This window comes from Typopeltis vanoorti, chromosome 26 (genome assembly GCF_054136105.1).
Source record: "Typopeltis vanoorti isolate ZY-2024b chromosome 26, IOZ_Tvanoo_1.0, whole genome shotgun sequence".
In the NCBI taxonomy this organism is placed as follows: Eukaryota; Metazoa; Arthropoda; class Arachnida; order Uropygi; family Thelyphonidae; genus Typopeltis; species Typopeltis vanoorti.
Window position 1 is genome coordinate 8,013,710 of NC_143574.1, and position 16,052 is coordinate 8,029,761.

General features: G+C 35.9%; 1 protein-coding gene across 8 annotated transcripts in view; it reads right to left on the reverse strand.

Moving 5' to 3' along the window:
- LOC150092301 (homeotic protein female sterile-like) overlaps positions 1–16,052 on the reverse strand; it is a 579,681-nt gene that overhangs the window by 21,781 nt on the left and 541,848 nt on the right. For all 8 annotated transcript variants that reach the window (XM_090415148.1, XM_090415149.1, XM_090415147.1 and 5 more), the window contains 3 exons: positions 13,544–13,660; positions 9,048–9,177; positions 8,720–8,906 (listed from right to left, as the gene is read on the reverse strand). In XM_090415148.1, coding sequence (XP_090271274.1) covers positions 8,720–8,906; positions 9,048–9,177; positions 13,544–13,660 — 434 coding nt within the window. The remainder of the gene's footprint in view (positions 1–8,719; positions 8,907–9,047; positions 9,178–13,543; positions 13,661–16,052) is intronic.

Sequence of the window (16,052 nt, forward strand, 5' to 3'; positions counted from 1 at the left end):
CATACCATATATGCCTCTCAGCATGGCAGTTTGTCCCATGCTGAGAGACATATATGGTACACCAGAACCAGGTATCATTGGATGAGGAGTAAGAGAAGGCTGTTCTCTATCACCAATTTCATGTATTCCGAAGCCATGTTAAAAGAAGCACTGGAGAATTCAGAAGAAGCGATAAAGACTGGAGATATACAGATATTTGCAATAGGATACGCAGATGACAAGCTATCAAACACTGAAACAGGACTACATCTGTTGAACAGATTACTGGAATCCTGTATCAATTATGGAATGAAAATTAACATAAGAAAATTAAAGTAGCAAGAAAAGAGGCAATTATGGATATCAGAATAAATGGGGGGAAATTGAATCAAGTAAAGACATTTAAATATCTAGGAAGTGTTATTAGCAGTGATGGAAGATGTAAAAATTACATCTGTCATATGCCTTCAATAGAAAATTGAATTTGTTCAGAAGTAAAAATGAACAGAAACCTAAAGAAAAGAATAATAAAATGTTGTGTGTGAAGTGTGTCTCTATGCAGCTGAAACTTGGTCATTGAAGAAAGAAGAAATTAAGATTTTGGAAAGCTGTGGATTTGGAGAAGGATGGAAAAATCAAATGGACATATAAAATAACTAATGAAGAGATCTTGAAAAGAGTAGAAGAAAGAAAGAAGTCGGTAAAAGAGGATAAAAAGGAAACTGAATCGGACATATTTTGAGAGGAAATGGAATCATCAGAGATGCCACAACGGAAAAAGACCCAGAGGAAGAGTAAGGAAAAAAATGCGAGATGACATGATGAATGGAGAACCTTGAAAGAGAAGGCTAATAACAAAAGAGATTGGAAGGAAAGTTTTTGCTACTAAGAGGAGAACCTGTTCATTTGCAGAATACTTAAGACCACTTATCAAATAAGTGCTATCGGATGGAGAAAGTTTATGTAAATGAACGGGTGAACAACACTTTAGGGTAAATCGGTATGCATGATATGCGTCAGAAAGAAAAAACTAGTTGCAAAAGGTTAGATGTGAATGTACATAGTTCTTTATGCACAGGATTTTGAAATATCGATAGCACCCACTTAAGTTTCACCCTTTTCCATCTCATGTGCACAGTATTAGCATCCATTTACTGGAGAAGTTTTCGGGTAGTATGCACGTTGAATTCCGAGTGATGGGTAAAGGGCTCTAAAATAGCCATTTTCTATCCCATTTCTTCTTAACAGAATTCATATACAAATTTTTATTAATTATTTCAATATTAGCTTGTATCTTTTGGTTATTCCAACAAAACCTTATTCTCAACTAAGGCAGGTGGTACGTGTCTCATGGAGGTGGCTACATCACCTTTATTGAATTTGTTTTTTGTGTGTGGAAGAACACATGGAACTGACAATATATTCGTCTTGTGTTTATCACTTTCTAAACTACACATCAGCTTTGACTCCATTTCTAAATCTTTTCTAGAATCAATTTTCCTTAGTGACTTTCAGAGAAATTACTTGGTGTAATAAATTTTATCAATTATAAGAAGTAAGAAGAAACCTTGAAGCAATCCATATTAGCAAAAATTGAGTTACTGTATATTGTTAATAATTTCCACGATTATTTTTAGAGAAGATTCCATTCTTGGCTCAAATTCTTTAAACCTTCAGTTTCCAATATGTTGAGGACATTTCACCTAATATACTTGTAATAACTAAAAAGCAGAAACTAGATGTAAAATTTCACGCACTAAAGTTCATTCTATAGCACGAACTTTTTGCAGGTATAAAATTGCATGTTTCTTTAGCAACAGTAAAAACTGCCAGGTCAGAACGGATCAAATATCTATTTCTATCCTCCCAAATTCTTTTCTTCCTTCATGAACACTGCCAGTTCAGGTTTCTTTTTCGAGATCTTGTTATCTGATCTCTCTGCCTTTTCCGCAGCTTTCCTCTTTGTCTCTTCCGCTCAAATTTCATTTCATACATGACCAAACCACTTAAAGCTAGAGTTTATAAGATTTCTTCGACAATTTTTGTCTTTCTTTTTTTTTTTTTTTGACAAAAATTGTCCTTAAAACTTTCATTTCCATTGCTTGTATTCTGCTTATGTCCCTTTTTGTTAGGCTCAATGTCTCTGCTACATCAACAGGACCGTTGTTAGGATATGTCACTCCTAGGCAAGGACTATTTTGCTGCCTCTAAAGTTAAATTAAAGTTAAACACAATAGTTGAGATTTTCAGGTTTTTGTAGCCCTCGAAACTTGCTGTTCCTAGGCATTGCCTTAGTAAAGACGACCCTGTTCTTAAGTCAAAATTGGCAAAAGGTAACTATTGTTAACCAAAAGCTTGCACTTCACTGGCCCACTGTCTCAAAGTAGACTACCTACACTTAGCAGTAGCACTGTGCACCATGCTACATATATCTGGTTGATATATCTTAGCAAAGTGAGCATTCATTAAGTGAACAATCTCCTTAGTTTCCGACACTCTTGTACCATCTGCAGATGTGGTGGTACCATTATTAGTAACACATGCATATATACACAATTTTCACAAAAGAATTGATCCACCTAGTTGTAAAAAAAAAAAAAAGCGTTTTAATTACATTTTTATTACCGAGTGGGACCACCTTTGACCAGAATGGCAGTAACTATCCTTTGGGGCATACTTTCAATCAATTTCTGATATGTCACAACAGGAATATTCTTCCAACTCGTGCAGAACAATCCCTGATACTGATGACGAGCGCTGTGGTCTGGAGCGAATTAGGCGTTCTAATTCGTTCCAAAAGACGTTCGAAGGGGTTAAAGTCTGGACTCTGAGCCGGCCAATCCAATACTTCAACATGGTTTTGTGGCTTCTGGTACGTGTAGTGCAGTATGGCATGGAGTATTTTCATGCTAAAACATGCAAGCCTCGCTGCCTAAATACTTCCACAACGTCGGAAGCTTGTTGTCCAGAGAGCCATCACATGCAGTTCCGGATTTACGTATAAGCTAAAAAAGCTACAGCTTAGGGCCTCGCAATCTGCCGGGGCCTCAAATAAAAAACAGTCGTAGAAAAATCACTCAAATGAAGTCAGACATATCACAGCTAAAGAGAATAAAAATGAACTGAGAGCAACTATGTCTCAAGAAATATTGTCTGCACTTAGCATCATGTGTATAGAAAGCGATATGTTGTTCCGAACGCCTATGTTGTTCCCGTATAGGGAGTAGGCGGGGCCGTTTACCCTATCTAACTTTTGGAGACTGAGTGGGCAGTTCAATCTCCACTGGTAGCCAATCAGAGAGATAGCTGGCCCAAAGCTATCACTGATTCATCGGTACGCAGTGAAGAAGACGGCAAGCTAGTGCCGCCATCTCGTGGTCTCTAACCCTAACACAATATTTTTAATGTCTGAAAATAGTGTGGGTTCTACGGTCGATTTTCTTGAGTTTACGGGACGAAAAACCTGAGTTTCCGGGAGAAAAAACCCGCTAGCCCGTGCCAGAGATCGACTAACTCGGGAACCGGCCAAAAAAAGGCTTAGAAAAATTTCCTCTAGTCGCCGACTAGATTTGAACCACCAAATCCTTTCTTTGTGAGGTCAAGGGCTGTAGAGTGCAAACGCCACTTGTACTGAGCCACACAGGCCCACTCCATATTTTCAATATTCATTTACCTGTATTATTTGGAATTTTGGGTACCCAATTTTATGTGATGTCTACTGTCAAATTTTCACCTGAATGAAAGATTAATTTTTTATATACTACCAATTATGTTGTTATATTAATTTAATTTTTACTTTTTATTCTCCTATTTTAATTTAAAACTTTGTTCTATGAGCATTATTTGTCGTTTTTAAAACCCTTTAATTATATAATTATTTCTGTGATGTTGTAAACGCATACTTTATTTTTTTAATAAAAATTAAAAGACAATTTTTCTGAGACCCACTGATGTAATTTAAAACAGTAGGGGGCCTCTAGGTTTTGTATAGCTTATGGCCTCAGCAAGTCTAAATCCGGCCCTGATCACACGTCATCGTTTTGGACACGTCCACCAACCAACCGAAACACCCCTATACAATTACCAAAGCCTCTACCAAACTTGAGTTGGAATGATGCAGTCTTGCTGGAACCGTTCCCCAGATCCAAACATTTGGAAGGCTAATTCGTCGTTCCACTGAACTTTTTCAATCATTTACGGTCCAGTAACGGTGTAAGAGACACCAGTCCAAACGTCGTTTGGCGTTGATGGTAATATGTGGCTTGCTGGCAGCAGCTCTGCTGTGGTAACTTAAGGTGTGCAACTCTGTGTACAGTTCTAGTGCTGACAGACGTCCCTGCAGCATTTTTCTAAGTTTACTGCGAGGTCTGCCGTATGACATGAGGGACGCTCGAACATTCTGAAACAAAGCTCGTCGATCGCGGTCAGTGGCCTCCCAGGGAGTTTTCTTGATGTAATAGCCCATCCACGAATGACATAAGCAACGGTGCATTTCGGTATACTGAGACAGGTAACAATATCACGGACAGAAAGGCCACTAATGTGACCAACTATCCCCTGTTGGAAATCTGTCAGTTCAGCTGAACGTGGCATCTTGACATCGAGTACAGTGCAAAACACGCAGCACATCCCATCTCTTATTACCAGACTTACTCTCCCCGAATGTTTGCATGTGGTAGGATCCAAAATTTGAATCTCACGTAAGAATATTCCATTACCTTTTTCAGCATTGTGTGTGTGTGTGTACAGGATGTCTTTTGGTTAGACATACCTGGATTCAAATCCCGTGCAGATACGAAAAACATGAGTTTTTTTTTCATGTAAAGGTGAGTTAGTCTCATACTGTAGCGAATGATTTTTCAACCTGGAAAAACCAGCAAGTAATCCAGAACATGCAATTTAGAGACGTGTATAACAACATTGTAGACTTAGCTGCTTCGGCCGTAATTTCACGCAATAAACCAGAAAATGTATAACCAGCTTATTAGAAACGGTATTAATAAACTGCTTTACAATTTCAATGATTTCATTCTACTTTCGATTCATTTTGGTTGACTGCTTCCACGCCATCCATACTTTCTAATTCATTGAAACTTTTAACTATGTTATTGAGAGAATCAGGATCAAAAGCAGTTCTTGAAATCGGTTCATTACTGAAACCTTAATGTTTGGACTCAATTCAAATGGAATGGCACAAAATTTCCATGACTCATCAAAAAAGCACAGAACTTTATTAGACATTCGCTACGCTTTCGGGAACCCTGTAACCTCTAGAGAGCGTGTCCCCTTGGTGGCGGATAGGGGGAGCCCACCACATATGGTGGGGTGGTCCGAATATATTGTAAAAGGACTAGTTTGCCATAAGGGGAAATCACCTTGATTGTAAGGGAAGTGAGCTCACATGGTCCCCTAACTGGATCTATCCTCTACTTCGAGGAGGATCTACTCACTTTAATCTTTTCTATAAGGCCTTATCAGCCGACTCTTATTTTATGACTCTTATGCTATTAGAGTACTCGAGAGTTATGGCCTATATCCCCTCTATAATCTACTTTCTCCCCTTCAGTATACCCTATTCCTCCTATGGGTTTAAATTTGGAAGAAGGCTAGTTCAGAAGCCTTAAGGTAATCAGCCCTACCACTAGAGTATCCATCGCTAGGATAGTCACCTGACATGGAGAACATTTAATCCATCAGAGAAAGGTAATCGATATGAATCTATGGAAAACGAAAATGGAACCGTCAAAATATAATACATATATCAAACGGGAACGTAAGAGGAATAGCATATAAAGAAATAAAATTAGACCAAATATTAAATGAAAGAAATTTTCAAATAGCAGTAATCACTGAAACAAACAAACAAACAAAAAAATTAAAAGGAACCATGAGAACCGAAAATTTTAATGTAATATATAGTGTAGTTGAACAGAAACCAAAGATCACAAGCAGGTGTTATGATCTGGATTGATAACTCCCTTTCAAAAGAGTTAAAATATTATAAATTATGGAATGAAAGAATAATAGAAGCTAGAATAAAAATAGGTTATTCAATAATATTTGGTTTATATTCCTCAGAAGGAAGAGAAGATGATAATATTGAATTTTATAATCAGCTACAAAATATTTTATTATATATATTTTAACAAAAAAATTAATAACAATATAGGAATACATGGAGAATATACTCCAAACAGGAATGGTAAAAAATTGATCGACTTTTTAGTTTATAATAACCTTAAAATAATGAATTCCTTCTATAAACATAAAGACATACATAAATATACTTGGGCAGCAAGAGGATGGAAATCAATATTAGATTACTTTATACTAAATGAAAAGACATCAAAATTTTCACTAGATGTTAGAGTTCACAGAGGATATGAAATAAGCAGTGACCACTTCCTTGTTAAAATAAAATTAAGATTACCACCTAAATGGCTACAAGTAACAAGAACAGAAAGAAAAATTGAAACATTGAATGACACAAATGTACAATGGTTATATGAACAAAGAATTAACCAATATTTAGATAAAAAAAACGAAATGAACGAACAGAAATTGAATGGCTTAATATAAAAACGATACTAAATGAAGAAGCAAATGAAAGACCAAAAAATTTAATAAAAAGAAAAAAACTGATACGGGACGATACAACCAAAGAATTAATCAAAATGAAAAAATAAACCTATCATAAATGGTTAAGCAGTAAAAGATTATAATATGAAATAAAATATCAAAGAATAAGAGCCATAGCTAAAAGAGAAGTCAGAAAAAGACAGAATCATGGAAAAAATTTGTTTCTAATTTAGGACATGATTTAAATAAAATAAGACCTAACGTATATAAGATTTTGAAACATTTAAGTACAGATACTAAAGAAAACGTAAAATTAAACACCGAATTGAAATTAGAAGAATTTCTAAATTTCTATACAGAATTGTGGAGAGATAAATATTTTAAAAAATATACGTGGCAAACATTTAATGAAAATGAAAAAAACTAAAGAATTAGAAATCAGCCTAAAAGAAACAAGAAACAGAAAATCACCCGGAGAAGATAAGTTAGGTTCAAAGAAAGACTCCTATTATTTTTAAATAAAATCTATTCAACAAGTATACTAAATTCCTATTACATTTATTTATTTATTCCTATTACGCATATTACATTTATTGACTTTGAAAAAGCATTTTATTTAACATATCAGAACTGTGTGAAGGTGATTTGACCTTCCATTGGGCAGGTTATACAAATTGTTTTCCTAACGGAGAATACTGAAAATATTAAGGAGGTTATCGAAAATGAATTAACCTCCAAAATAGCGAAGTTAAAGCAGATTATTAGAGAGACGAGGGAAAAAGCCCGTAGGAAGGAAAAGAAATTTAAGCAACAGAATAAGAAACAAAGCAGGGAATCAGGTAAGTTAGTTGCAAAAAGAGGGATATTATTTAGTACGGTGACTATCAAGAAAATATGCTGTTGATGAGCTGGTTATAACTAAGTTTTCCTGGAACAAAAATTAAAAACATAGCGCATGCAACTGAATAACAGAAAAGAATAGTAAACGAGATAGTAATTGCAGTAGCTACTAACGACTTAACTAGCGATAAGTTCAGTATGAGAGAAGATATGAAAGGTTGTTGGAAGGACTAAGAGAGTTAAAATCGTAAGTATATTACCTCGATATGATAAAAATGAATTAAGAAGGGTTATGATGGCAAATGATTCGATGCGTAGGCTTTGTAAAAGGAATGGGTGCGAGTTTTTGGATGTGTGGAGTGAGTTTGGGGAATATTGGATTTGTATAAGGACGGCCTATTCCGTAGTGCCTATGCTCGCGCATAGGCACTACGGAACTACAGCACTCCCAGTTTTTCTCGAAACATAAATATATTAATTTATTTATATTTGCTTGTAATATTTGATTTTATTATCAACAATCCTATACAATTCGCTTATTTTGTATAAAAAATAATAAAAATCCATCTTGTAGCACTTAAGAGGGCGCTAGCAGCACTGTGTTTACCACAGTGTCATATTGCTACGTGAGATGCGAGCTATTAGCGTAATGCGGCACTGTCCGTCACGCAGTTCCACTGTTGTTTATATGCAGTTTGCGCCAGTAGTAGAGTGTTCGTAGTGCTTATCGTGTTTACTCCGTCTCTAAATATTTGGACATTACAATTAAATGAATGGATTTCATTCTTAAGTAATTTTGAATTATACAAAACTGTATAATTTTATCGATAATAAACAATATTTTTTCATGTTTATTTTTTTTTTAATTTTTACCATAATTTTGATATTTTATCCAAACACGTATACACTGTACTTGCAGTGTGTATGTATATTTCGAAAGTTGCAGCGCCCCCACGATTTCAAGCCACGAGGCTTGAAAAACTAATCACTGGTATGAGCACCTAACACAGAGAATCAGGAAAATTAAATTATAATGAGAGGAACTGATACGAGTAGAAACGATTTCGACTTTGTGTTCGTCCGGTCTGAACCCATCAAACGCGTCGACATGTATAAGGCACTAGAGAAGTCGCCATAATGCGGGCATATACCTTCTGAAAAAACTGATTCTATAATTTAAGATTATAATATATAAATCATTATATATTATGAGTCCTAGAGGGACCCAACATTTGTTTTGTAGGTTTCCATTCTGAAAGAGTTCGGCACTAGTTGTAAAAATCAACGTTAGATTATTTGAATTTCACAACATATCGCTTACCTGCGTAGCCTGAAACAGACGCAAACGTTAACCATGCCAGTCCTATCGCCCAAACTGAACGAGCTATAGCACTATATATGGCAGCACCTGCTTTTGATGGTAAAATTCCCTCATTAGCTGGCCACATGGAATATAATACTGAGATATTAGCTGCACCAGCTATCAGCCAACCAAGGATCACATAATGCTGAAAAGAGTAAAATTTTATGTTAACATTACGCAATCATAGATATGAAAGAAATGAATAATTAAAAAAAAAAAGCTAATAATTTAAGTTTCTGTCTATCTTTCTACAATTAGAATTACTTTTATAACTATGGACACATACCCTTTTTAACGTGATGCTTCCCTTTCGGCCGAGAATGTAGCCTGTTATCATGCCAACTATATATGGTCCTATGCGACAGTATGGCTTGATGTAGACAGCGGCGTAATATTTGTTTACGATATCTGCCGCTCTGTAAGATAGATTATACTATTTCATTAAAATGCTTAGAACTTGCTAGCTGAAAAAATGCATAATAATGGAGAACCGAAGGTGGCATTTAATATGAATAGGAATAGAAAAAAGTATCGAATGATGTGTGATATTTTTCAGTGTTTAAAAAAAATTTCTAAAAGAACCTTTAATATTTATGAAGGATATTTTTAATATCTGCAATGGTTCCAACGATATAAACTAAATTGTAACTACTATTTTGTTATTCTAGTTCATATTAAAGTTTAATACGTGTATAGCATCGGCCTTCGATACACAACGCAAAGCTCAATTATTGCCGCGCATGCTTAAGACGTCTTCTGCCTACAAAAATAAAAAGCTTATAAATGCATGCATTTATTAACAAATAAATATTACTTTCTTCTCAAGTAATGAGCTTGCGCAGCAAGCATGGAAAATTCGCCCCTGCCGACGAACAAATCTCCCACAGGGTATCTTTCTTTATTAAGCAAGAAATTCTAAACGCCTGAACTATTAATTTTATTGTACAAGTGTTTTCCCTGAATCATTTGAAATTCCTTGACATTTGGAAGATATTCAAATATTTAATTAAGACCAAGTGTTTATTGTCGATCATCGATCAAGATCTTCGCCAAGGCTCACTGTACGAAGTAGTTTTTTTAGTTATTTTGACAGAACACGCAAAATTACGGGAGATGGCCACAAATAAATCAATATATCAAATAAATAAACTCCGTTTTAGTGATGAAGGTACGTTAATTATTATTATTACATGACATCAGTCTGCTAAATGCAGGGTACAAAATATATGTGGGAATATTAAAAGCGAAACTAAACAGTATTGTAGAGGACAAACTACTAGAAGAATAAAATGGATTCCTGAAAAGGCCATCTTGCCAAGACTCGATTTATAACAATCTGGAATCAGCGTAACCCATTTGGTATACAAATAAATCCATAAAAGACACACTGTTATTTAAAGATGATCAAATTGTATTAGCTACATTAGAAGATGATCTACAGAGCTCAGTAAAATCATTAAATGAAATTTCAGAACAATATAATATGAGAATATTAAAAATAAATACAAAAATAATGGCTTTCAAAGGAGCAAACCCAATTAGAAGTCAAATAGTGACATAATAAAATATTAGAACAAGTAAATACTTTCAAATACCCGAGATGTGAGTCATATGAAGATGAAAAGATAGACATTAAGATATTAAATTTTGTTAAAGTAAACGGCATAATTAACATTCATGACTTATTTTTCACGATATTAACACCACCACAAACACTTTTATCAACAAAGATGTTTTATTAACGCTTATATTTCGCTGATTTTCAACTCGGCATCATCAGAGCACAACACACTTGTAAACGCGACAGTGAGTGAGTGAAACAATATAATTACAAAAGACAAAAGATCTAAAGTCCTATTTTTGGCGCCCTCTAACGAAAAAAAATAAAAATAAAACATCTTTGTTGATAAGTGTTTGTGGTGTTGTTAATACCGTGAAAAATATGGCATAATTAACATATTTAAGCCATCCTTGGTACAAAAACATACCTGAGGCAGAGTATACAACATTCTGTCTAAACCATCTTTATTATATAAAAGTGAAGCATGGAAAAAATAGAACAAAAACGGATTCAAACATCAGAAATGAAATTTTTCAGAGTTAACCAGTTAACCACTATATAAGTAAATATAAACAAAAATGGTCAGAACATCAAAATCGAATGGACAAATACTGTCAAAAATACTATACGGATATTATATAAATGGAAAAATAAGAATTGGAAGACCAAGAAAGCATGAGACTGGAACAGACGATGCCTTCCTCCTAATAAACTCATTAGGAGGAAGGGCACTACTAGAATCCACCATTCACACATTATGCTATCTACTGTAACAGTATTAAGTTTATTTTTTTTTTAACTTCTACTCGCGAAAGGCTGTAAATATGCAGTACACATTAGTACCGTGAGGAATTATTTTCTCTTTTTAAGTAAACCGAAAGCAGGCCCGCTAACACGTGGCCAACCAGGCCTTCGAATTGCGTGTTCTTGCATTGTCCCGTCGTTCTTCCAACTGTGCTAATGGAGACGATTTATTATCAATTAATACATCGAGGTAATTAATGCCACGATGGTCAAACATTTGTGATATGTGTATGTTCGATGCCAATAAATACTCAAGTTTCCTGTACGTAAAGTCCCACACACCCACATTGTGCCTGAATGGAGAACAAGTGGCGATGTATGGTGTTATTGAAGTGTTAAAAAATCGCCCAAATTTTTTAAACACCTTACGAAAAATATCTCTTTGTTTATCTAATTCACCGCCATTCATGGCAAGAACAAATAAATAATTTAACTGCTCCAAGAACCATAGTTCTAAACAGTCCAAATTGTGGGAATCAGTATAATTCCTTCTACCAACGACGGCAGTTCTTTAGTTCTGATATTCCTTGCCAGAGGATATGAAATCTTGAATTTCCTCTTTTTGATCCTTATTGTAGGGTTTCCTTGTCCCATTATGTAGCATCCACTGTTCCCTTAAAGTCTTTGAAGTCTTATCATTGAAAATTGATTTCTTGCAGTCCGCTCATTATCCATGATGATTAATGTCCATAACTGTTTGCAATTTACGGAAGAGAAGCTGAATTATTTGCTTAAGCAACGATCTAAAGAAAATTGTTTATCTACCAACTAGAATATCAGGCAATCCACTCACCCAACACCAGATCCGAGGTTCTCTAATTTTAAATTATACCTTACATCCCCATCCAGAATAAGCACAAACGAACAGATCACCCTGTATCTTTTGGTAAGTAGGAAAACAAGACTTCTACTCCTAGTATGGGAAGACTTTTGTCTCTGGCAAAAACCACAATTACCAGATCACTCTGGCTTGAAAGAGCCAAATAAAGAAAATTCCCCTTGCACAAACGTAAATCGTTCCTTTCATGCTTTGCAAATTTCGTGCGATGCAATTTCCGTCCAAATCTAACCTCACCTCGCTCTCTTTCTGTAAACAACATAGTACTATTTCAACAACACCAAAGGAGGCTCTGACGATGTCAGAGCCTCCTTCGCTCAGTCTGAGAATTTGATGATATTTAGAAAACGGCTTTCATATTTCTTTATTTTTTTTTTTAATTTCATTAATTTTTTTTAACATAATCAGAAACCAAATCTAGAATTTCATCTCATGCCCAACGTCTTTGCACACAGCGAGATTCGAACAGCAGCTTGTTTGTTGGAGAGTGGACACACTAATCAGGCCGCTTAGGGTCATACATTTGATGCTGTATCTAATACATTTTGCAATTAGTTTTTAGATTATTTTCTACTTTGTTCACGTTACCTGCAACGGGTGACTGAATCGTTTTTCCTCCAACTTTGGAACTAAAGTTAAGTACCACAAAACTACCTCTATTATCCATTCCTTTCTATGAGTTTGTTTCAAAAATAATAAATAAAAATAAGGTAGGAAGCGCTCTTATGAAAGGGCTATTCTAACCACATGGTTAAGAAATGTATGTATTTGTTACAGCACAAATAGAAGAAACCAGTAATGAAACATAATAATAATTAAACTGAAACAACTTGCGAGAGACACAGAAATTAATGTAGTGATTGAGCTTACAGGAAATAATGTTTTATTCATCAGAATCAGGGTCACCTGGATCACATGCACGAAAAGTGCTGACCTTTCTTGTGTACAACAAACTGCATCCAGTGTGCCACATGCTCTACAGCTGAGCGTAAGGAGTCCGACTGGATGTTCATAACAGCCCGTTTTATGTTCTCTTTCAAGACATGCAAGTTGGGAACGCCACCAACATACACGACGGATTTCAAATACCCCCACAGCCAAAAGCCACATGGAGTGATGTCCTGGGATCGAGGCGGCCATGCCGTAGGAAAGAACTGACTGATAACCCTCTCGTTACTGAAATACTGGCATAAAAGGCGCTGTACTGAACGTTCAATGTGTGGTTGTGCTCCATCCTGCATAAAAAATATGGAGTCCAAACATTGTTTTGCTGCAATGCAGGAATGACAAAATTTTCCAGCATTTTTAATGTAATTATCCGCTTGTTTTTGGCTACGCCAGCGCCAAAATTTCCCCTATCGGCGGATTTTGATACTTTTTTTTTTTCCCACGGAAATCATCTCCCCATGCCTTCAAAAGTCTCAACATAAAATTTGGTCTCATTCCGTTTATTGGTTTTAGCTACAGATGCCTCCAAAGAGGGAAAGTTATTTTATGGCCACCCTGTATATATATTATATATAAATAGATAATCATATTAAATAACAACAAAAAAACAATCTCAATTAGATATACTTACACTACGTTATTAATGTATGGAACAGCTGGAAAGTCGTTCACCGCTGTTAAAGTAGCTGTTACAATGGCACTGGCAGCAAAGAAAATGCCCATTATCCCCATTCCCAAGGATGGCCTCCTGTTAATAAATAAATAATAATAATGAAGTGCGTGCAATTATATTGAGATTGTATTCATTAAGAAAGCAATCAGATAATTTGCAACAACCTCAGTATAATTCGGGGATTCTTAAAATAGGGACGAGTCGAAATTTTTGAAATGATGAAAATGATTTCTTAAAAAGACCTCGTATTTAAAAGTATGGCTGCAATAGAAAAGAAGATATTGGCTGTTTTATTGGTGGCATGATTGTCGTTTCGTATCACTGACTAACTTCACAAGCCCGTTATGATGTTCTTCACTCAGTCACAGCTGAGTTGTAGTCTGCGCTAATGACTGTCAGGATTAATGTTGGGCTTATGTACTATTACTTTTCCGCAGTGCGATTCTGCAGATTCGTAGAACGAATCTGCAGAATCGATATTTCTGTACCACTTTTTTCGATTCCCGAGTTTCTTGGCTGAGGACATTCACACTTCTGTCAACTGAATATTGCCTACGGTTGATTTTGGTTGATGGAAGTCTTTTACCAATATAAGATGCCCTTTCAGGGCAGGTCTCTGATGACATCCTACGTAACATCTCTTGCGAAGTCCACAAGTTCTTCCCGCGTGTCATCAACAGTTATACAGATACGCAGTCAACTCCAGGAATTCTTTGTCGCCTAGCAAAATGTGCTACATGTCACAAAAGAAAGATAAGTATTTTTGATTCTATAACATTGAGAGGTCACTTCGTCCAAAAGCCACAGCAATATTTTTAATAGCATGATAAATATTGAATGTTTTTCAGAAATTGCATGAAAGTCTGGTCATTTCCTTCAGTAGCAGAAATGGCTTGTGAAAAAGTTCTCCGTAGATAATAAGCCTTAAACACTGCAAGAACTCCCTGATCTATCGGTTGGATTAATGAAGTAGTGTTTGAAGGGAGAAACATGAGTTGGTGAAGATCATAAGACGGATGACGTGGGGCATTATCACGTGGAAAATTTTAAATTCAATATTTTCTTTCACACAATAGCTTTCTACTTCACTCGCATAACAGTTGATTAAAGCATCCTCAAACAATTTTTTGAGTCATTCTTTGCTCCGATAATGAGATTTGAAACCAGGCATAGATTTTAGCTTTTTGTGGATGAGTGTCCGCTCTGGCATTTTTTCTGAAACAAGGACGTCTCATCCGTATTAAATATTTGCTGTGACAAATAATTTTCCTCCGTAATAATTTTATCAATTTTTCCACAAACTCCTCGGCAGCTTTCTCAGCACACGCATATTCCCATACATTTTTACACTATGGAGCGCAAAATGCTGCTTCAAAATCTCATGAACCAACCGGAAGACGCGTTGAATTCGTAGTCATAATCGGGTTCTGCTTTCTCCTTCAACATGTTGAAGAGACTTAGTGCCTTAGCGGTTATAGTCACAATGCTAAGGAGTGTGCGCTTTTGGTTCAGGTCCTCTATCCATGATGCAAGTAACTTTTCCATATCACCGATAGGACCTTGTCATTGCTTCGTTACAATCGTCGATTTAAGATCCTTTCACAGCCACTATGATTTTATCCTTATTTTACAAAATGGTCGTTACCGTAGATCGCACATCCGAAGTTATGTGCGATCACATTAACTGGCTTACCAGCTTCGTGTTGCTTTATAGTAACTTCGTTTCAAGGTCTATTTCTAGCCTCTTTTTCTGTGATTCTTCACCAAGTTTTTCGATTGTGCGTGTAAGGGCCATGTTGCACAAAACATCGCGAAATATTTATCGATAAATACACAAATAACCCATTTCTCAAACAGAGAAACTGTTGAAAACACGTGCCGATTGCCGAGAGAGGTTGCCGTTGAAAGCGCTATTGCCACTGTGCATGCTTTACCCTACGCTCGGTTGCGTCTTGTTCGAAAGTATAGCCGAAAATGTTATTTATTCCCTTATGGGATCACGGACGTATCTTCGAGAGGACGTAACTCGAGGGATGACTGTATATGTAAAGTCGTGCCCTTTGGTGTAATGAGGTATCGAGTGTCACATTATATATTAGAAGGATAATGCTAGAAGAAACTGATCAAGCTTGGAATCTTGAAGTTTTAGTAGATAGAAAGTTGACATTCAAGGAATTTTCCGGAACACTCTTCACTTCCTTTATCACATTATGCTGGATATCAGCGACTTCAGAAAATCTTCGTTCTTTTAGCGCCTTTAATTTTGGAAACAGATAATCCCCTGTGATTTCTAAGTCAGGTGAATAAGCAGGATGACCTAATTCGGTAATCGATTTTTTTGGCCAGAAACTCTCATGATGAGCGTACTATGGCTTGGCACATTGTCGTGATGGATGATCCACTTGTCAGGCCACAATTCAGGTCTTTTTCTCCAAACAGGATCTCATAATCTTTTCAGCACCTCTAA